Genomic DNA, 24,948 nt, shown 5'->3' with positions numbered 1-24,948 from the left:
TATTTTCACAGAAAAAGAAATGTATTCTTTCTTTCAGATTAAGAATATCCAAGACAACAGTCACAACTTGAGTAGAGAGCACATGGGGAAACATGAATTATTTTCATAATGTCAGCTAATCCACAAGCAGTGCCACCTGTTAGTATGGATGCTATCCAAAATGATACTTGAAAATAAGCCAGGCAGTCTGCCTTCTATGCATGAAGAAGAAAACTGCCAAGCATTTTGGATGAGGATGAGGATGTATGGCGGGGAGGACAGAGTTCAAAACTGAAGCAATAGAAGTTATCTCCTCTACCCTATGAATTCCTCATGACCTTTTGTTTTCTGATGACTTAAAGAAGAATTAATTTCTAAGAACTGTCAGCAGGTGACACTCTCAATATCTCACTCTATCACACTCAACATCTCATTTAGTCTCTTTGGATATTTAAGATAAAGTTTCATTGGAGGAGTTAATGAAGTAACTATATTAAGCACTTTCATTTTTAAAAAGCGAATTCACACTCACTTCAATGATGATAAAAATTCTGCACATACGCTTTTTCTAAGAAAATGTTGGGAACATGTTATTGAGCATTTGGGGTATCTAAGATAAATAACACCATTGATGTATAAAACCTGATTAGTAACTGGTGTAATAACAACATAAAATGATAAAATTCAAAAACATTTTATCTAAACCAAAGCAGCCATAATAACTATAGCAGGCTACCTACTAAATTAAAAATATACCTAATTTTCTCCACTAATAGGAGAAAATTGCAATTATCTTTGATACCAGGAAAAGGTAAAAATAATTTGTTAGATGGAGAAACCCACACCAAGTTAAGCACATTTAGTGCCAACAAAGCATAACTGACAAGTCCTAAAACAACCTCTTTCCATATGCTTTATAAAATGTGAACATTCATGGTTTTTCTGTCCTTGTCATCCAAGTTCTGAGTTGGTAGCTGAAGAGAAGACCCATGACCACATCTGCTGAGATGAAGTTTGTCCTTTAGGTGGACAAAACCAGTTCTTTTCTCAAGATCTGCAAGTAGATAATATCTAAGAAGCAAAATCATGCTAATTAATTCTTACATTTCAGTCATTCCTGGAAGGGTACTGATGTTGTCTTTGTTATTTTCCTTACCACCAGTTCACAGGTTTTAAGACATGGCATTAAACATTCTAAGTCTGTTAACAAAGCAGATACTTTAATGGATTCTGGGTCATAAATTTCTTTGCAATAGTCTCAAAGTACTGTATTACCAATATTTACTAGTAGCAATGGTCTAAGGTGAATTTGTTATTCAAATTGTAAAAACAAAAGAGGGAAACAATTCAGAATAATCAAAGAAGTGTTAAAAAGTAGTGTCCAGTTTAAATTAAGTACAAATTGGTATACATTTAGTTCACTCACCAGGTTTAACCCTGCAAATTTCTTAACAGTAAGCCCCTTTTACATAAGATTCCCAAAATCATCTGGGCATTTCTTTTATTTAGAGATTTTCTGATTATAATGAATAGAGATGGGCTCAGATTACATGGTGGATGAATATTATTTTTTATAAATATATTTGGAGAAATAGAAACATATCAAGAATAATTTTTTCCCAGTTCTCTAGAGAGGAATTAAATTGACCTAGCTCATCTTTGTGGACTAAAATGGATTCATAGGTAGTAAATGGTTGGTGTACTTAGGATGGATTGCTATCAGGAATACTTCACATCCTGCCAAAATCCAGAGTTGGTAGTAAAGAATGTGGATAGGACATGGCTGATGATAGGACGTGGCTGACTCATAGAGTAGAAGTGTGTGACTACAGCAGAATTGCTTAGAAAGGGGTGTGCTGAGCAGGTCATTGCTGATCCTAGCACAGGGTGGAATGCACAGATTCTAGACTCAGAATTACTATATTGAACCCAGCTCTACAACTTACTCCTCTAGTGTGTGACTCTTTTCTAGTTAATTAACCTATTTGATTTTTAGTTCCCTCAATGTTAATACCACTTAAGGTTATTGTGAAGAGTCAATGTGTTAATTTAAGTTAATTCCTTTGGCAGTGTCTGCTACTAAAATCACTGGGCAATTTAGGTTGACCAAAGTATGCTAGTATGATACAGCCAAAGTTGCTTCACTATTTTAATGGAGTCTCTTCTTCAGAGAATATGTCTGCTTAAGGAAAAATATGGTTCTAGAGTAATTTTTCAAGGCAAAAATAATCCTAGTCAAAAAAATGTTAAATGACTTTCAGTCAACCTATGTATGACTTATATGCTTTCATGCATATAAGACTCCTTTATAGTAATATACATGACTACATGCATAATGTCAAATGTAATTATTAGTTCACTTGTCAAATATAAGAATGTATATATTTTAATTATGAGACAGGCTTTACCATCAAAAATTAAATAACTAAATAAGCCTATACACTGCCTTTTCCTCTAGATAGTCTTGCTGTTTTAAGAATTTAAATCTATGCTGACATTTAGTGGCATCGGGCTAAGGATGAATGATGACAGTAAACAGCCAAGTGATAAAGGTGAATTGATGAAACTGGTCTCTGTACACACTGAGCCTGATGTTCTGCTTCTACTAGTGAGTCATTCCTTGAAGGTCACCCAAAAGCTTATGCTATTGAAGAGTTAGTATCTAGGCATCAGAGTTGGAGAAGAAGTCCATGGTTGACTTTGGTTGAGCTTGAGAAGTTGACAGCTTAGGTATATGCTGCTGGATTATCATACCTAGTAAATAATACCGAGGCTGTTGCCTTTTGTGCTCCTCAATGCTTCCACTCATTGATTCATCAGACTTCCTCTGAAAATCCCCTCTTATATGTAATGCATTCCTTGAACTTATCTAAAAATAAATGGTTGCCCATTTGGCTACCTAAACAAGCATTCAAAATTCCTAAATTCACATCTTTCCCCATAGGATTTGCCAAAATGTTTCAGACATAATCTCATGGTTATGAGTCATAAATGTAAACAGCAGTCCCTCTTTATCTGCAGGAAATATGTTCTGAGACCCATAGTGGATGCTTGAAACCATGTATAGTATTGAACGTTATATGCACTATAGTTTTCTTATATGTTTACACCTTAATGGAGTTAAATTTATAAATTAGGCAGGGTAATAGATTAACAAAAATACTAATAAAGTAGAACAATTATGATAATATATCATAACAATAAAAGTTATGCAAATACGGCCCCTCCCCCTTTCTCCCTCTCCCCCCCCAAAAAAATATCTTATTTTTATACTTACCCTTCTCCTTTTCATGATGACTTGATGTAATGAGATAAAGTGGGGGGGAAGAACTTATCACATGCTATAGCTATAGCTTTTGTGCTTTGAGCTGTGACAGTAAAACTAGCATGAATTTATTTTATCCTTCTTAATATTTTCAAATACGAAATATTCATTCTTAACAATCTCAACATAAGACTTTTTTTCTTTATTAATTGTATTCATAACTTTTACCTTTTTATTAAAGGAAGCATTGGCAGATTATTTTTGGCATATATGAATTGTTATCATTACTTCTCTTGTGCTTTGGAACCATTATTAAGTAAAATATGGGCTACTTGAACACAAGAACTGTGATAATTGTGAAAAATCAACAGTCCTTAGTTGATATTTGATTTTCTAATCAAGACAGCTACTAAGAGACTACTGGGTGGGTAGCATATACAGCTTGGATACACTGGACAAAGGGAGAGTCACATACCATGTAGGATGAAGCAGGATGGCATGAGATTTCATCACTTTACTCAGAACAGCATGAAATATAAAACCGGTAAATTGTTTATTTCTGGAATATTTTATTTAATATTTTCATACTACATTTGACTAAGGGTAACTGAAACTTCAGAAAGCAAACTGATTAATAGGGATTAGTATATCTTTTAAATCTTCATAAAAAAATCTTTTCATGAACTTTGGTTAACCTTGCTACACTAATTGGAGCCATTGTTTTCATGGCTTGGCTACCATATATCTTGATTTTTGATGACAATGATGGTAGGTTTATTATAACCATACCTGTGGGTCAAGTTCAAAACAGTCTATTTTTATGGTTCTTTTTTTTTTTTTTTTTTTTTAGCACTAGAACACTATTGCTTTGGTTGAATACAAGCAACAGTAATTGGTTTTCATTTACGGGGCATGCTTTACAAGAACTACATGATTTTTAAAACACTAGAATTTCATCACCACAATGAAATACTCACCTTTGACAAGGGCTGCAGAAATGGATGAAGCAACAGATTAATGACCTCATTTCAGTTTCACATCAAAACATGAGCTGATTGAACAGAAGCAGATTGAAGTCACCCAAACTTTTAAATCATCCTCCCTCCTGGGCTGAACGCAGAGAGTTAAATCAAGATGAAAATAGGACTGCTCTGAATTACCTTTTACAGACTTAGTGTGTGTGTGGGGGGGGGGGGTATTTTATATATATAAAATACATATTTTTATGTTGGATCATTTTACATCTCTAAGTTTCAACCATGTACGTTTCTTTAAGTAATAAAACCACTGACTTCCTTTTTACAGTCCAGTTGAATTTGGAAGGTGATATGGGTGAACACTGATATAATTCTAAGTCCTTCTGAGTTAAAACAGGAAAGAATAGCTGCTTCTTGCCCCTATGACAGAAGGATTTTCAGTTACTTGAGAGAAAAAAAAAAAAAAAAAATATATATATATATATATATATATATATATATATATATATATATATATAACTAATTACATCATTTTTCTTGTTCCAGAATCTTCTAAGACTTGCTCAGACACATCCAACCTACTATCCCAATCTACAATTTAACTCAAGGTTTTATTAAATGTAATGAACACCATTTGCTGTTTAAAATATTCACTTTATCTTTCCTTAAACAAACTCATCAAGAAACAACATTGTTATATACTAAAACCAAAAAAAAAAAAAAAAAAAAAAAAACATTAAAGCCTAAGAAGGGGCAGGAAAGCATCTTCCAAGTGGAGGAGAACTCTTGGTATCTGAATTCTTAGTGAAATTTCCATGTAGATCTAGAAAAACAGGGTGAAAACACAGTGCTGCCCTTTACAGGAGATGGATCATATCTGTCTGCCCAGACCCTTGAAAATTTCCGATGATTTTGTCTGCTTGTCAAGATAGTAGTTCCTCCAATTTAAATCCTTTTCACATCACATTTTCAAATCCTTCCCCTTACCCCACACATGTAGAGAGATCATTTTATATTCAAATGTAACTTTCTAACAACATATTTCCATAGAAAAGGCATTATGGGCACAATGCAGACAAACAGATTAGGAATGAAGGGGACTAAATCTTCTTTTACAAGAAAAATAATTATATATGTCTATGTGCTTACAGACCATTACAGTTTTCCTGATTTGAAATTGTTTTCCACCACTGATCCTGATTTTCTATACACACCTTAATGATGAGAAACCCACCATGAGAGGCATGTCTCCCTCTCAGCCTACTGCCCCACCCCCGTGAGAGCAAGGTTTTCAGTGTTACCTGAGAAAACAACATCATAACTAATTACATCATTTTTCTTGTTCCTGCATCTACCCAGGCTTGCTCAGACACATCCAACCTGTTACCACAATCCATGATTTAACTCAAGGTTTTATTTCATGTAATGAATATCTTTTCTCCATGTGAAGTAATCAGCTTATCTTTCCTTATACAAACTGAATAGCCAAAAAGCAGTAACATAATGTGCTAGAAAATAAATTAAACTGAGATATATTATTCATAAAATGACATAGTCTATTGAGAGTCTTTATAAGGATAGAAATTAGCAAGAAAATTTGCCATTTAAAATCACCAATGAGCACCTAGGTTACTAGTGCATATAATAAAGGTAGTTGAAGTTTTTAATTAAAAAAATAGATCATATTACATTTACGTAGGTTAATGCATTTCTATTACAGAGTATCACTAGTAAAGACTAAAACTTGAAGATGAGCTTATCTATTATTTTATTATTTTCTCTATTGTTTTATAAATCCTTTATGCACTTATTATCGATTCTCGGATTACATATGTGTGTACACCACATATATCTCAATGTGTGTGCGTGTTAAGTGACAAGACGCAGCATATCTCAATATAGGAAAATCCACACTATACTTCCAAACCTCCTATTTTATATATAAAATGCAGTTTAAAAAATGTATTTGTATACTTTTAAAATCAACTTTATTGACAGCTAGATCTTTTTTAATACTACTCTTAATTATTACCTGTATGTAGCATTACCTGTGTTACTGTTTCAATCCTAAGAAAACAAGAGCATTTTCTGTAACATTACATAAGCCTGAGAGCAAATAGGAGAGAAAAACGCTGCCTATGTTGGGATGAAAGCCAGTTCTCTCTGAAGCTATCACTGACACATTAAAAAAATAGAGGCATTTGAGTCATTTGAATTGCCAATATTGGCCAAGTATTAACCTATAAAAATGGCAATTTCCCATTAAGTGATATAGCCAGACAGACCTATGCAAGCTTTTTCGATGCATCAGAAAATTTTCTTAAAATTTATTACCCAGAAGTTGAATACGGTCAACCATATAGAAAAGAAAACCTAAACGTCATTACATATATGCTCTGAAAAATCCATGAACTTTCCCCCATCCATATTAAAACCATACTGCATTCATACAAAGAAAAAGAAAAGAGATTGTTTAAAAAGGTGCACCAGCCAAAATATAATAAATGATCTTGGTCTTTGTTCTATCAGATGGCCATGCAAAGGTATCGATAATGGTTACATCATCAGATTCAACTGCAACTTGCTCCAAATATTGTGTTTGTGGCTCACACCATGAATCTCTTGACGGAGCTCGACAACCGTGAAAACATAAAATAAATGAAGGTTAACAAAGACTGGTCTAAGGAACAGTTCACAACAATACCGCAATGCTCTTATCACTAATGCTTGATTCTGCATTTGGATACTTATATCTGAAAGACTTGCAAATAATGACAACATTCATGCCAGACATTACTGCAAGTGAGGAACAGACTAAAGGAGAGGGGAAAAAAACGCCTTCCAAGAGAGAAACATTCATTAGCCTTACTGGCAAGTGTCTAAAGCAAACAAGGAAACTGCAAAATAATTACTTAGTTACAAATAAACCCTTTTTAGCACAGTACCTTTTTGTGTCTGTCCCTCTTCCATATTCTCTTCCATGGCTACCTTTCTTCAGTAGAATCTGGTACACGGAATTAATCAAAAGCTCAATTAGATGTTGAAAAAACTGGTGACTTTTTTTTTTTCCCTGGGAAGCTCCAACAGCAGTGGCTTGGGCAAGTCCTTAGAGCTTAGCTAAGGCTCCCTCGCTCCTCTTGTTTGCTTGGAGACTGGCTGTCAAGTGTAATTTCATTCAAATTACTCTTCCGTGAAGATTATCAATTTTTCTTCTCAAAGCTGCCCATTGTGTACCACAGTAAGCAGGTATTCAAACAAACAGCCTGAGAATTTTGGGGGGAAATGTGGTCTGAATTCCAGGAGCAAAGACACTATGATTCATAAGCCTTGCTTTGCATTTAAAATGGGGAAAAGAAATTGAGGTTTGTATTGAAATCTGGGCTTTAAATTGGAAACAGGCTGAGCTGTGAACAGATGGAGGGGTGTCCTCCTAACATGAAGCAGACCACCAACCCATAATCCACCCCCCTTTGCTACCAGAGTGGGAAAGCCCAGATTCCCGTCGGTTCTTTATGCTGCAGCAGTTGCTTCTCACCCAGTCAGATGCGTTGCAAAAATGTGTTTTCCTGTTCTCTCTCCTCTCTAAGTATCTAGTTAATTTGATTTAAAGGTGCCAAGAAGGGATGCAATTATACTATCTCAGGGTTTATTTCTAAAAGGTTATTATTAAGAGAGGACCTGTAAGCTCACATCTTTCACATTTGAAAAGAAACAGAAGCGAGGTTTTCAAAGGACTAAGTATAAACCTTTAAGCCTGAGAGATACATGTTTTAAGCAAGTATCTTACTTAGTGCTATAGGACTCTTACATGAAAGGAGGAAAACCACTGGGGGGAAAAGGAATCTATTGATGTCTTTGTAATTTATTGTTATGATTTTATCCCACTAAACTGCTGATTTCAAATGGGACTCTCTTGAAAGAGAATTTTTAAAAGGTTGTTATTGAGGAATGAGTAGGGTGATAAAAAGAAGGAAGGAATTCTAGATAAGGAAAAACAGGGTAGCAATTTATAATGGAAATCTGCAGTCTGATTTGGAATGCAAATCACAGTGCTGCAGTCTGGCAATAAATTAGCATTTGTACTTCAACCTATTGAGTGACAAGACACAATCAGAGTTTCAATACTTCACAAGAGGTGTACAAGAAAATAAACAGTGTCTCTTTCAAGGCAACACAAACCTTTACTAGGGTATAAAGGAAGGAAGACTTAAGCATTCCTGTCTCAAATAAGCAAGCATACAGGAAAGGCTCAAACACACACACACACACACACACACACACACCACAAACATACACATACACAACTACAACTGTGAAAAAAATAATTAACATCCTCATTATCCACAGCATAAGTTTCTTGCATAATAGCAAATAGTTCACATACATTCTGTAAAGTATGTCATTAACATGTTGCACACCACCCTCTAAATCATTTCAAAAGCAAGTATTTAGAGGAAAGACAATTGTGCATTCCATTTGATCATAAATGAATGTTCAGTTGTCCTGTTTCTATAATCACTTGCTATTGCTTTTTTTAAATGAATTTAACCCAATGATAATGATGATTCTAATTTATTCCAATAGCTCAAAACCTCTCTCTGAATATATATATATATATATGTGTGTGTGTGTGTGTGTGTGTGTGTGTGTGTTGTATATATTCAAGTGCTTTTGAGAGAATTGCTTGCTTAGGAAACAGATTGAGAGAGAAATCATAAGGGAAATCAAAAGAGCCCAATCATAGCAGTCTCCCTGCTTCAATTCATCCCTAGGCTGACATAACCTGGCATACAGTCAAAACAGAAGGAGCATCACTTCTCATTTATATTCTTTATTCACTTTATATCACAGAAATCATTAGTGAAACAAATTATTAATAGTACTGCCCATGAAAATAATAACATTTCCTGAAATGTTTATAGTACTTTATAATCTATAAAATATATTCACATGCACTCTCCCATTTGTAAGGCAAATGGGGAAAGCATTGTTTCCCAAATTATATATTAGGGGAAAATTGACACTTAAGGACACCAAGGGATAGGGCTAGTAAATGACTATGAGTGCCTTCAGTGTTCAAAAATCATCCTCAGTTCTTTGCTTTCTTTTTCACTGTATAAGTAAAGCAAAAGAGAGGGAAACTATAGAGAAAAGAAAAATTAAAATTATTTCCTGGATAAGATGAAGGGAAAGTATTTTTTTTCTTCCAGAAAATGCAACAAAACAATACATTCCTGTAATCATCAACTTTTTTCACTAGAAGAGACATTTTTTTCCCCACTCAACAATTGTTTCTAAAAATAGACAACAGACACTTATATCAACTTTGTAAATATACAAAGATCCACCTCCACTTCAGTCTAATGGACTCCTGCCAAACAGATGAAGAAAAACACAGGCACATATAACTTTCTAGCAAAACTCAACTGCTAGTAAGCCAAGATTCATCTTTTGTCTTATTGTGGTAAAATATATGTAAAAATTTATCGTTTTAATTATTTAAGTCTATAGTTTTGTGGTAATAAGTACATTCACATTGTTCTACAGTCATCTCTACCATCCATTTCCAGAACTTTCTTATCTTTCTAAACTGAGATACTGTACCTACTACACAGTAGCTCTCCATTGTCCCTTCTCCTGAAGGACAGCAGTTGAAGTGTTGTGGTTGAATGCTTGTTGACTTTAAGATTATTTTCTAAAGATCTGTCCTCATTTGAAGTAAAAATATTTAGAATATCCAAGTATGTGAAATGAACTAGAAAAAGAAAAATGACTGATCTTAGGGTCCATTAACTATGAATTCCACATACACTGTTAAGAACCTTAATTGCTGGCAAAGATGATTCCTCGGTATCTCCATTACCCACAACAAGTCAAGAAGGCCATGGTGCCTCAACTAATATTCTTTTCATTATACACATTACATTTGCTGCATTCTACTCTTAGTCATGTATTCAAAATTCATGATTATAAGTTCACTAGGTAGTTAAAAAGCTGTGATCACAAATGTCAAGTGAGATTTCCCTTTCAAATATCATCTAAGCAATATTTATAATATGTATCATTTTTTATGTGTAAGCTAGAAGACATGTTTGTCATTTAAGTCCCTCTCACTTTTCTTATTTAAGTTAGAGAGAACTCTTTCTTTAATGGTCCATCTTATCTTGTGGATAAACATACTATGTGAACTGCGAAAATATCTAGTCGTTCTTCTATTACATAGGGAAGTTATCTTTGTGATTCAAAATTCAAAACATAGTCAAGTAAACACAGTTACAGATTAAACAAGAAATTGGTCATTCCAAGTGCAGCATCAACTGTAAAACATGAGAAAAAAAATGTTCATGGTTTCTGAGTCAGAGAACAAAGCAGACATGTGGGAAATATGATTATGTGAATCAAGTATAGTGTACAGAACTAACAGATATAAACACTGCTTAGAAACTGTGTTTTTGCTGAGAGAAAAAGGGGAGAGACAGAGGGGAGAGACAGAGACAGAGACAGATGCAGTATCATCTCAAGAATAAAATGTCTTGGTTGGTTTTTCCCACATTTTGACAAAGAAAAAGGCCACACTGCTGCTTTACACTCTAGGGTCAAATATTGACTTCCATATTTAAAAAAAAAAAAGCACCACCAAGGGTAGAAAGTATATTTTACATATATATGTAAAATGTAAAATATGCACATAAAATTAAAATGACACTCTTCAGAGTTATGTAATTATTCAAAACAGTCAATTCACAGAATGGTCATGGCATTCACAAGTCTTGCTATACTTGTCATTTTGTAACCTCCTCCTTTTTTTTTTTTTTTGTACTGAGATTGAACTAGGGGCACTTAACCACTGATCCACATCCACAGCCCTTTTCTTTTTATCTTTTATTTTGAGATAGGGTCTAGATAGGTTGCTTAGGGCCTCACTAAATTGCTAAGGCTGACTTCCAACCTGCGATCCTCCTGCCTCATCCTCCAGAGATGAGGGGATTACAGGGGTGCACCACAGCCTACAGCCTTCCTTTCATTCTTAATTGAACAAATGTTTATTAAGCATTCCTACATAAAAAGGAACTTAAGTAGGTAAAAAGAGACAAATCTCTGATCTAATTATGCTTAGAACCTAGCATCACAAGACAGTCCCAAAATCATAATGCTAAATAACAAGTGCTACCTAATAAGTATCACGCAAGCACAAGATGTTGCAGGAAACTAAAACAGGAATATCTAACCTAATATTTAGTTTTGATAGTTTTGAAAGTTCTCTCATCTTCTAGAAGGTACAGTTTTATCTGACCTGATCAAAGCAGAAGACCTTTCACCTAAGAGAGATAAAAATAGCCAGGAAAGAATCTGGTAGAGCGTAGGTGAGAAAGGAAAGTTATCCTAGACTGCTGAAACTGAACACACAAAGGCCCATAGGAGATATTCTTCTGACTACATGTAATGAATAATGCCTGGTGACAGGGGGTAAGCCCTCTCTTACTGTTTATTAGGCATCTTCTCCCCAAGGTTTTTAGTAGTCTAGGAAGGAAAATCCAATTCTAATTCAAATTGTGGTCCCAAAATTTCCTAGAGTTACTAAAGAAAGAGAAAGACCTTCCTCAGATTTAGCATGAGTCCTACAAAGCTGGAGTCTAAAAGGGAGACCATGGGAAAACCATTAGTGTTTAGTTCCAAGAAATTACCCTGGTCCTATGTAGCATCCTGTGTTTATTTTATCCTTGGTCCCTCAAGCATTTCATACCAATACCTTTTCTCTCCAATCTGTTAGTACCATATTTTCACAGTTAGCCAGGCATCCTGCCACAACAATGTCATAGCCTGTTTACACCTGGTCACTTATTTCCCAGTGTTCTTAGAATGACATTCAACCACCTAGAATGGACAGAAAGATGGGATATGACCTGGAGAAAACCCATCTTCTTCCAATCCCTACTGTTCTTCTTCCCTTACTAATTTCTCAAAAGTTTCAATTTGTAAACATTGTTTCTTCTGCCTAAAGCACTTTTGCCTGTAGCCTCAGGTCACCAGATTGACTTATTCCTTAGATCTCAGCTGGGACATTATCCTCAGGTGAAACTTCCCTATCCCACAGAATATGCCTCCTTTGGTACACAGAGCAAATGTCATTACAGTGTGATATTTCAAAGTTTTCATTCTGCATATTTATTCTAAACAGCCTCCAGCCTGTAAGCCCCATTAGATCTATCCTTCTACCTCCCACAACCCAAGGAAACAGTGAGCTTTCAAAAAAATATTTGTTGAATGCATGCGTGAATGAATGAATGGTAGATAAATAAATGAATGAATGAATTCAGTGGCTTCAAATATACCTTATCTTATGTTTATTTAGCAGCTTCCACAAAACATTTTGAAGTATGAACGTAACTTACAGCAATTCCAGGAGAGTATGTTATGTTCATATATAAGAAATGCCATGCCTTAAAAGTTGATGATAGAATGACAAAATTGTATTTCAAAGAGCAAACAGTGAAACAAAAAGGGAACAATGAAAATATTTTGCCCTGTTTCCCATTAAAAGGGGAGCCTTATTGTCATAAGCACAGATAAAAGAAAGGAGAGACACAAAAATTCAAGGATGACTCTCCATAGACCAATGTTGCTCTTTTAAAATAGGAAGAAGGAACCAGTTATAAGTGTTCATATCTTCATACAAGCTAAGCGTTGATGCAAATATTAAAACTTCTAACTAGTTTCTAATATGCCTTTCTCCAAAATGGTAGAAAACAAAGTTTTTCTTGGGTAATCATGTTTTCTAGAAAACATTGCAGAAACCATCATAAGTAAAAACTAAGCTTCCAAGATGCAATGGGTAAGCAGCAGTAGCTTGTCTTTTGCTCCAAATTCAAACATTAATTCAAATAGACCTAATAAAGAATGGCCCAAGATACTTCTTTAGGGTCTCAAAAATGCTAAATTGGACTCATCGAAAAGTAAACTATATAACTCACTCAACTTGTTTGTATTCATTCAATGAATGACTAAAGAATATGAGAAAATTTTATAGATGAGGAAATAGAAGCAGAAAGTATAAATATTTGTACAAATGAGGCTAGAATTCAAACTGAGGTATTCTAACTCCAAAGTCCATTCTTTGAACTTCTGCAGTCTACCAAACCAAGAGCATTTAGTATGGGCTGACTTCCCTGTCATCAAGTCCTATTTCAACATAAATATTTGTGTTCATCAAACAACCACAACAACAAACCAGTATGCGTAATCTACTGCCAGTTGCTATAAGGGACACAACAGCTGAAGAAATGATTCTCATATTTAAAGATCGTACAATTTAAGTTAAATATACTAATTTTAAACGTCAATAACTCAACAAAGAAAGTTGGTTTCAGATTAAAATCACTATAGGGAGTGGAAATAGAGAAAGTTATTTGGAATTTGGAATATGTTTTGGTAGAACTAGTTAAAAACACAGTTACTATCCAAGTATTTCTGACTACATGTAATGAATAATGCCTGGTGACAGGGGGTAAGCCCAGAGATTTTAATAGATAATTTTTTACTTCAAAACCTTACTCAATGAAACAATTTAGCAGCTAAAACATTATGAATAGTTCTTTTCTTATTTTCTTTTATCTTAAACTAAAATTAACTTTTCAGATGCAATATAAAACCTCAATAATAAACACCTGCATACCTACCAAATAGTGCACAAAATAAAATATAAAGGAATCGTATGCCTTCTTTAATTGCATTCCTCTCCTTTTCATCTCCCCAATCTTGCCTCCTGCTAATCACTAAGAATTTGAGGTATTTTGGGGGAGGAACTGGGGGTTGAACTCAGGGACACATCCCTGGCCCTATTTTGTATTTTATATAAAGACAGGGTCTCACTGAGAAGTTTAGCACTTTGCTTTTGCTGAGCCTGGCTTTGAACTTGAGATCCTCCTGCCCCAGCTTTCTGAACTGCTAGGAGAATTTGGGTTATTCTTATTCCTGTGTGCTTTCTTCAAAATTAAGCGCACACACACACACACACACACACACACACTCATACACACACTTTATTTTGTATTGTTTTTCAAGCTTTGATTGTATATGGATGGTATCTTATTACAGGTTAAATATGCCCAATCTTAAAATCTCAAATCTGAAAATGCTCCAAAATCTGAAATTTTTAACAACTTGGTGCCACAAGTTAAAAAATCTACAGCAGATCTCAGGTAATAGGTCAAGTCCAAAGTCAAGAGCACTAAAACTATTATATAAAGTCAACTTTAGGCTATGTGGATAAGGTGCATATGAAACCTAAGTAAATTCAGGATTCAGACTTGAATCACATTCCCCAGATAACTCATTAAACGTTTGCAAATATTCTAACATCTGAACGTCCAATCTTGATCATTTCACACAAAGGATACTAAACTTGTATATTTATCTTTCCACAACTTTTTCTCAAATTTTCGACGATATATGTGGATCTATTCTGTTAATGAACATTTGCTATGCTAATTTTGAAAATACTAAAAAATTTACCATAAATACTCTTATACATGTCTCCTTGTGCATATATGTAAAAGAAATATATATTATACATACATACATGTGTACTCACACACACACACATACATACATATCCTGGTGTGGGATTGTTGAGTGGGAAATGATATTAGGTACATATTCAATAATATGAGATATGAAAATATATCAGAAACTCTTCAAAACCCTTGTACCAATTTTAAACTTCCATATGAACTGTGTGGAAGTACTCTGGTCTATATCTTCAATGATATTTGAAAATTTATATAAAGTTTGCCAAAAATATTTAAATTCAAATGAAAACTATATATCTGCTTTAATAGAGATTTCCTTCCATATTCAAAAATTGAGAGCACTTTCAGGCTTACTGGCTTTGGATTTTCCTCTTGTGAAAAGTGCTTATTCACATGCTCTGCTCAAGTTCTCAATGTTGTTTACATTTGGTTCTACTCTACAGTTGTTGTTAAGTTCTGAAGACTAATTCTTCAGCACATAAATGTATTACTGATATCTTTTTACAGTGTGGTGTGCATTTCACTCTCTTCATGGTAAGATACTAAATGGAGTTCTTATAACCAACTTTTCCTTGGTGACTTGTGTTTCTTTAAATTTAAAAAGAAAATTCTGTCTTTCCAATCCATATACTTTTGGTTATTTTATTTATCTTACTGCGCAATCTGGGATCACAAATGTGATGTTTAATTGAAAACTACTTTTAAAAGGAATTCTTTGATGGTTTTACCATTGTGTGATGTTTGTAGTAGGTTTTGATATATGTATTTTATCTGTTTAAATAAGTTCTATTCCATATTGCAAAGAGCCACTTATCTTAAGCATGTTGTAAATTATTTCTATATAGAGATGATTGTATATATTATCTCCATTAACACGTTAGAGAATTACATTTGTAGGTTTTCTGATGTTAAAATGTTTGCATTCCTGCTATAAACTCAATTTGGTTGTGGTAGGTAATTAGTTTAATTTTGTTTTTAATATTTTGAAAGATTTTTAATTGAAAATATTCTCCTTTTCCATCCAGTTTGTCTAAACATAAATAATGTATGTTGTTGTCTTGAAATGGGCTCTGGATATATTGTCCAGGCGTGTCTCAAACTCTTGAGTTCAAGTAATCTTCCTGTCTCAGCCTCCCAAGTATCTGTGACTACAGGCACCCTGTACTGTGCCCAGTCATGGTATGTGTGTATATGTGTATGTGTGTGGCTGAGAACTGAATCCAGGGCACTCTACCAGTGAGCTACATTTTTTCTTCTTTTTTTAACTTTTGTAAAATTCTGAAACAGGTTATCCCTAAATTGCCAAAGTTGGCCTCAACATTTAGAACCTCCTGCTTTAGTCTCCTAAGTCACTGAAATAATAAGCATGCACCACCATGCCTGGCAACTCTTCTTATTTAATTGTCCACTTTAAAAGAAAATCAGTTATAAAAATGTTCAAAAACAGAACTGGGGTTGTAGCTCAATGGTAGAGCACTTGCCTCACACATGTTAATAAATAAAATAAAGATATTGTGTCCATCTAAAACTAAAAATATTTTTTTAAATGTTCAAAATCAGAAATAGTATATAGCACTTAATAATCATGTAAATCATTCTTGTTAACAATGGAAAGTTATTTATGATAAAATGATAGAAGTATAAAACAAAATAGCATGATGAGCATACTCTTGCATTTTAGAATACTCTTAAATATGTGCATAGAACAACTCCAGACATATATTTGAAAATGTTAATGATTATCTCCAAAAAGTGGGATTTGAGGTTTTTGTTCTTTGCATGCTTTCCATACTATTTAAATGGCTTATTGTGATATTATAATTATCAGTTTATAAAACTAATCATAGTAACTTGCTTATAACTACTTGTGTACCTACAAAGTTCTAGGTATGGAGCTAGCGATTTTTGTGATTTCTAACATTTGCAACATGTCTGAGGACAGCATTCTTTCGTGTGAGAAAAACTTGAAGCTTTCAAAAGTTAAGCAGCTTCTTAAGGCTACACAGCCAGTGAGTAAAGGGATTCAAATTTGAATTTTGGTCACTCTAATATTAAACTTACCATCACACAAAAAATAAGGTATTCAGTACTTCAATAACAGACTTATAAGACACTTCATGTAAGAATTTCTCCATTTTGGGGGGGAGTCAGTATTGTTTACAACAATGGAACATAGGATACAACTGACTTGAAGAATAAATGGCTTTGGGTTTTGTTTCATTCACTTGGGTCAAAGTTCAACAATTTAGAAATCTCAGGTAAGACTAACCTTATATACCAGATTGCATTTTACAAATAACAGGCTTGTATAAATAAGTGAGAGGAAGAGAGAGCCAGAGAAAGAAAGAGGGAGAGAGAACCCAAGAAAGGAAGTGGGCAGACACATGCTGTGAAAAGATAGTAGCTTGTCATAAGTTCTGAGTTTTCAAGTAGTGATTTTAAATCTCTTTCCTTGGCTCTTGCTGAAGATGCAGATGGTGAAAGATATTCTCTGAAAAAGCTGATTGCTCTACATGGTGCAAAGAGAACTGATGAGGAAAAATAAAATTCAAGTCATCTCAGCTTTACCACAAGCATTTTAGCCTTTCTGCTTATACATTAGATTGCAAGTCCTTTTGTGGATTAAAAAATAAATAAATATATTCTTACATTTCCGGAGATCATCCTAGGTAACCTAAAAATTCTTGTCTCCAAAAAGAGTACTGATAGACTGATAATTTTTCTCATTCTTCAAATTGCTTTCTAGTAACATAGCTGAATTAATGACTGAGGCAACAGAGAGCAATGGACTTCTCCTTTCTTTCTTCTGAAAGGAATGTGTGATTTTATGCACTGTTTTCCATTTGTGTGTGTGTGTGTGTGTGTGTGTGAATTTGATGCCTGTCTTAGTCTGTTTTCTGTTGCTATAACAAAACACCTAAGGTTGGAACTTTATAAAGAAATAAAGCTTATTTTGACTCTCAGCTTTGAAGGCTGAAAAATCTAAGCTCTGGAGGCAATATCTAGTGAGATCTTCAAGGAAGATGGCATCACATTGATGGGGGCCACAGTAGTAGCTACAAACAGTGCAAACAGACCAAATGCATGAGTAATCTCACTTTTTAAAAATTTCTAAAAATTTCTTTTGTTTTTAACTAATACAGTCCTGTGAGACTTAACCCATATCCCTTCTAAGAGTGGTAGCTCATTGATTTAATTACTTTTCACTAGGCCCCACCTCTCTCTTAAAAGTCCCACCACCTCTTACTATCATTAAATTGAGGACCATGCTTCCAGCCTGTGGATTTTAGGGAGATGAATCATGTGCAAACTATACAATATCTGAGGACATTTGGGAGCCATGTTAGTTTTGAGCCAGAAGATTTTGATTGTGATCTAATAACCAAGTAGGGAAAGTAGGCCCAAGTGCTGACTGTGCTAAAAACATTCAGAAAATGGTTTCTACATTTTCTCAAGCAAGTTTTATTGGGAATAAAATATAGTGTTATGGTTTGAATCTGATATATCCCCCCAAAGCCCGTGTGTTATGCAATACAGCAATGTTCAGAAGTGAATCAGTGCAATAATCCATTTAGATTGATAATATGAACAGACTATTGGGTGATAACTGGAGGCAGGTGGGGCATGGCTGGAGGAAGAAGGTCACTGGGGCGTGGACTTGAGTTCTATCTCTTGTCACCCCCACACCCCACCCCCATGCTTCCTGGTTACCAGGAACTGAACAGTTTCCCTCTGCCATACCCTTCCACCATGATGTTCTGCTTTACTTTGGACCCAGGGCAATGGAACCATGGACTAAGACCTCTGAAACGATGAGCCCCAAATAAACTTTTCCTCCTCTAAGTTGTTCTTGTCAAGTATTTGGGTTATAGCAACAAAAAATTGATGCAACAGTTTATTTGGATAGATATTTGCACATACTATAGCTCTAGGAACAGCAAAAGACTCAATACTTCAAACAGCACAACTAATTTACATAATAATTTACATCCTAAAAGTTTTTTTTTTTCCCTTCATGTGCACACTGGTAGTTTCAAATCAACCCTGAAGAGCACCACTTGACTTCACCTTGGTCATACAACAGTCCTGAAATCCATCCGTCAACCTACAACAATCCTTTCTGGTTTTCCAGCAGTAGGCTCAAGTCACCAATAAATATCCCACTGCAGTTGTCCTAGATAAAATGCAAAGCTGTTTTTAGCATTTAATATTGCAAATATTGAGACCGATGTGATTTATTCCTCCCTCCATTCCACAGCTTGAATTTCAATAGCATTTGTCTACAGTTTGTATGTGCCAGGTTTCATACATTTTTTCATTTTTAATATTTCAGTATGAATGCTATTCATTTCCCCTCCCTGTCACTGAGAGCAGCAAACCATGAGCTGTCCTTGTTTCTCTCTCACAGTTCAAGAAGCCAGACTGAGGATAGACTTACTGTGAAATGACCATCTTTCTGTGTTTAGCCCTTTTTATGCAATAACAATATCTGTGGCATCCATATTCCAAGGCTAGGCATATTTTTTTTCTAATTGATTAATTATAAACCCATGAGTGCTATCTCTATTCTCTAGGTGGTAAACGTGAGATTTAAAAAAAAAAAAAAAAAGATTTTTCAAGCTCCTTGGCTATGAAGAGGCAAAATTTGAATACAAAGTCTTCTCAAAACTATTTTATTTCCAGTACATTAATTGTCTTAGTAAACAAAATGTAAAAAAGAAGTTGAATTTACTTTTCTGCAAATTAGTGATGCAAATAAATTCTTAAGTGGCTCAGGAGGCTGAGACAGAAGGATCGCAAGTTCAAGGCCAGCCTTAGCAACTTAGCAAGTCCGTAAACAATTTATTGAGAACCTGTCTCAAAATAAAAAAGGCTGAGGACAAACCTTAATAATTAAGCACCCCTGGGTTAAATATACAGCTCCGAGAAAAAAAGTTACCTTAATTTAACATTCTTAACACTTATCACTAAGTGAACATGATACCAATACAAATTTCTAAGTACCTTTTAGGCATCTCTTTATGCCTTTTAAATTTAAAAAATAATTTTCTTAGAGAAAGGATGAAGGTTAGAATTATATAAGTAAGGTTTCATATGAGATTACTTTGGGCTATAGAAATTCTAACATCAAAAGTATATTTCATGAGTGTCAAAGTATCAAATAGAACCCATAATCATTCATGAAAAAGGAAGTGCAAGATCACCAAAAGAATGCTGCAGAAGAGTAGTCATTCATTGATTAATTCCTCAGCTATCTGTGAGTGCCTATCATTGTCTATATACAAATCTAAGTTCTGTGGCAAGTCATAGAAAATATATACCAGCTCTCATATGTCTTCTCTCATGACATTTATTCACTAAAATTGGGACATACAGGGTCATAAATAAATATAAAAAGACAATTTGGGGTTCTGGTATGTATAATACCAAAAATAAATCAAGATTATGCAAAGAATGGGTGGGGACTTGAGGCCCTTTAATGTTACCCATAGACGTAAAGTACATCTAAAAACCTCTACATGAAATTGCCATCAATAGAATTTTATTATAAGACTATTTGTAAAATATTTGTGGGAAGAAAAGCAAGACAATGAATAATGTGAGCCATCAGAAGTGGTCATTTGTGATTTCAGTTCATATGTTATATTCTGTAATTGTTTTGATATGTTGTACAATCTAACTTTTGCAAGTTGAACATTCCTAAGTCATGTTGAAAAGATCCTCAAAGTTTTACTTAATATAAAAACAAAAATCATGGTTTACTGCATTCAATTTCAAAAACCATTTGCCACCAACCTGTATCCTGAGGCTTAGAAGACCATAAAATACTACTTAATACAGAAATTCATTCCTCATTTTCCCTCTTTCTTTGTGTGTGCACAAGCAAGTGTGCCTGTGAATCCCATAACAGGGTGAGTCCCATATACCTGGGACACAAGTCTGTGTGACTCCAAAGCAGCCACATTCCTTTATAACACACTTACTTTTGAAATATATCTGTCAGATGGCCAGTCAGCATTTCTAAGTTGTCAATGTAGTAGTTTAAACATTATGTTTACTTTTGATTTTACATGTACTAAAGGAGGTAAATATTGACATACATAAAACCAAGGACAGTACACAATACTGGGTGGTAAAGGTGGGTGGTAATAACTAATCTTTTTTTAATGTTTATTTTTTAGTTTTAGGTGGACACAGTATCTTTATTTTATTTTTATGTGGTGCTGAGGATCGAACCCAGTAGCTCACACATGCCAGGCGAGTGCGCTACCAGTTGAGCCACATCCCAAGCCCCATAACTAGTCTTCTTGATGGATTAACAAGATGACATGCTATGTATTAAGATGCACTTTTAACTCACTGTATAACTTTAGGCAAAAATGATCTTTCTCCATTTCCTCAGATAAAATAGAATTTATTAATACTTGCCCTGCTGACTTCCCAAAGTGATGTACCAAATGCCAAATACTGTGCTGTTTTACAGACACTATCTCATCTTATCACTCCAGTATTCTCATGAGGTAGGTATCAATTAGAGCCATTTCACAGATGCAGGGGCTTCAGAAAAGCAAATTTTCCAGATGACCAAAGATGAAAAATGTCTTTGAAAAACATAACATGGTATAACCATTATTAAACAGGAAGAAGTGGATCGTGTGTATAAAGAACATCATCAACTATAGGACCGCTAGAAAATGCCGATGGCAGCTCATTAGCCCATGCCACATGATTCAGAGCAATAACCCCAAACAATCAGGGCTTATTTTATGCCAGCCACAGTTTTTAGCATTTTTGTTCATACTTTCATTCACTCATCTTTCAAATACTCCATAAGGAACACAGTATTATTGTCCCCATTTTACCCATATGGAACAGAGACAGAAAGTACAAGCTAACTTGCCCCATATAACAGCCACTAAATGGCAGAGCTGGGATTAGAAGCAAGGCAGTTTGCTTTTTAAGTCCAAACTCTTAATGATCACACTAAACTACCTCTGTGAATTAGGGTAAAAAGGAAACAAACAATGTAGTCATTTATTGAATAAGTTTAGGGAACAAATGGATGGATTTTTTTTTTCTCACATAGAAGGCTTTTGGCCATTGTCTAAGGTGCTGTTGGGCTAGCATGAGGTGCTGAAAGGAGCTTAGACCCAGCAGAGTTCAAATGACAGCTTTGCCAATCCTGTGCATCTTCCATGACCTCTTTATGATCCTGTTTCTCAGTTATAAAAGAAGAAAAACATCTCACATTACACAGGGGTTTAGTGAGAATGAGTGCATTCAGCACAAATCTTGGCACAGACATGGTTGACACTTGGTAAATTATCCTTTATCTGTCCTCCACTCTGGTGTCAGTTCAAATAATTTACTCTCCCACAAGCTGTTTAGGAAAAGACCTTTTTCTTAAAAGACCTCAGGTCACAAAATGTTAGGTCTTAAATCAACGGTATATTTTCTTGAATCATAAAGTAATCTGTTTTTGTATCTATAAATAGGATCTTTTTCTCCCTAAAACAGTATATATCAATTTCTCAGTGGTAAGTATATTTGATTTGATAGACTGTTAGAATGATCTGCTTTAGTAATTCCTTGTGTCAGTTTTAGACTCATGTATGTCATAGGTCTCCCCAGACAAATTTGATCACAAAGTAGAAATGTCTTGTAACTGTAGAAGAGAAAGCATGATATTTACAGCCTGCAAATAAACCACAGTGAAATATCTGAGAGTACCTGAGGTTCTCATATGGTAAATTTTGCTCAAGACTTTTATTAAGTCTTAAGAGGGCATATTTTGGACATGTCATGTGTTTAAATTTGGGAAGCTTCTATGACCTCATTTTAAAACTTCATTTTAATTGTTACTGAAGTAGAAAAAACTAGGCAGACAAAAATCTCACTGTGTTGTTTCAAGACAATTGTTATTCTTTGCAGAATGGTTGTGCTATTTATGAACAAAGTCAATTATCTGTTTTAAAGAGAGTTTTTCAGATTATAAAAGCTCTACAATCTCCCATGATAAGAATTTTTTTTTTTTAATTAGAGTTAACAAAATGAGCTTATTTGCTACCAAAAATTTGTACTTTTTTTGACCTGGTTACATTTCCAAATCCCAAATTTGTCAATGAATCTTTGAAATTTACTAAGCTAAAAGCAATAACAGTAATTACAAAAAGAACGGCAGAACTCACAGACCCTATGAATTATCAAAATGAATTAGGAGTTTTAAGAAAGTACTTTAAAGTGTTCACGAATAATCAGTATTTGAAAGGTAAATTTCAATCACAGATACTCCTTGACTTACAGTGAGATAATATCCAAAGGAACTCACTGTAAGCTGAAAGCACAGTAATCCAAAAAATGCTATTGATGCACTGATCCTACTGAACATCACAGCTTAGCAACACAGTATGAGGTAGCATATCATCATTTCCCTTCCTGATCACAAGACTGACAGATCGGCACCCCACTGTTGCTGCCCATCATCATGAGAATATCTTACTACATATTATTAGCCTGGGTAAAGATCAAAATTTAAAATTCAAAAGCCCATGCCTGTAATGCCAGGGGCTGATGCAGGAGGATTGCAAATTGGAAGCCAACCTCAACAACTCAGCAAGGCCTTAAGCAACTTAGTGAGACTCTGTCTCAAAATAAAAAATAAAAAGGGCTGGAGTTGTGGCTCAGTGGTTAAGTGCTCCTGGGTTTGATCCACTCCTGCCGACACACACACACACACACACACACACACACACAATTTCAAACTATGGTTTCTCCTGAATGTGTATCATCTTTACACCATAATTTATTCAAAAAAATCATAAATGAAAACATCCTAAGTCAGGGACCATTAGTACATTAAATTTTATCTTTTAATGGTGCAATGTGTGGTCTGTATAAGTAGAATGAATGTAAAACAGTGTTTTCTGTTTAATATCAGCATTAAAACTCTTTCCAATTTTTAAACTTGTAAAGAATGTTAAACTTTTTATACATATAAAATAAATGGAAAATGAATTTGATGTATTTGAGTAATAAAGCATTATATTAAAGCGGGGAGTTTTCAAGTTGAAAGATTACTTAATAGATTAATTTTACAACAAAGTATGGTGAAAAATATTACTGTACTCCATGCTGGGGAAAGTATAATATAAAAAGATAAATAAAATATTAAAATGAATGAAAGAGTATAAAGTCACTATTCTTGGAGAATATGGAAAGTTGCTAAGAAACTAAATCTAAATCCACCTCAAACAAGGTAGACTTAAACTGCACTGAAATGATCCCTTACATGACTTTTACTTAAAACTTATTAGTCTCCATATTAAATATAAATGATTAACTTCTGGTCACTATCATGATCTGGGCAAAGGAGACCTAACTAAGCCCAGTGTCCAGGTATGTGCTTGCCCCTTCACGAAGTAGATGTCCGGTTCCAGAGGCTACTGGATAACCTGTCATTGGCTAGAGGAAGGGAGAGGAGGGCCAGGAACACAGAGGGGGTTGCGGGGAGGGAGGAATGCATAGGGACACAGACAGGTAGAGACAGGAGGACCAAGAAAGATTTACACTTGGGCATTGACACAATTGAGCTGTCCAAGTGAATTTATCACCCATGAGTTAGCCACAACAATGAAAACCTTTTATTTTTATTGAGCATTAAACATTAGTGAGGTTGTATTTTACACCAGTCTGATCTGAGGGCTAAATGTTAGATTTAGGCATGTTTATTATCTCACATTTGTTACACACATACTGTTCATACCTTTATGTATTATAACTCCATAGCCTATAGTTTAAATAAAAATAATGATCATGATGATGATGATGATAGCAGCTAATGCTTATATCAGCCCTTTCTATATGACAGAAACTGTTCTAAAAATATGACATATATCATTACAACTAATTTTCACAACTCTGTTAGGTAGATACAATTATCATTCCCATTTTTAATTTACTACAAGTGAGGCACAAAGAATTTAAGTGATTCCACCAAGATTGTGTAGCTAATAGGTTAAGTCTAAAGATTATTAGTCAAAGCTAAAGGTGTCTCTATATGGCTGTGCTGTGTTCATGGCAATGTTAATTCCTTTGACACATTTTTTAAAAACAAAAGCCTAGGTTCACAGTTCCAATGTCTATATTACTTTATGGCTGACCATAGAGAGTAATTTATTTTGAACAGACCAATGCCCAT

At 34.5% G+C, this 24,948-nt stretch overlaps 1 protein-coding gene across 2 annotated transcripts in view; it reads right to left on the bottom strand.

The window, feature by feature from the left end:
• The window catches only part of Gpm6a (glycoprotein M6A), a 326,724-nt gene that overhangs the window by 136,077 nt on the left and 165,699 nt on the right, over positions 1 to 24,948 (bottom strand). The window contains exon 2 of one of the 2 annotated variants that reach the window (XM_027926991.2): positions 7,167 to 7,225. The exons of the other annotated variant lie outside the window; for it this stretch is intronic. Coding sequence (XP_027782792.1) covers positions 7,167 to 7,203 — 37 coding nt within the window. The 5' untranslated portion in view covers positions 7,204 to 7,225. The remainder of the gene's footprint in view (positions 1 to 7,166; positions 7,226 to 24,948) is intronic. 2 annotated transcript variants of the gene reach the window in all.

Source organism: Marmota flaviventris, chromosome 3 (genome assembly GCF_047511675.1).
Source record: "Marmota flaviventris isolate mMarFla1 chromosome 3, mMarFla1.hap1, whole genome shotgun sequence".
Taxonomy (NCBI): domain Eukaryota; kingdom Metazoa; phylum Chordata; class Mammalia; order Rodentia; family Sciuridae; genus Marmota; species Marmota flaviventris.
The sequence above is the reverse complement of the archived record's forward strand: the minus strand, read 5'-3'. Positions and strand labels throughout refer to the sequence as shown.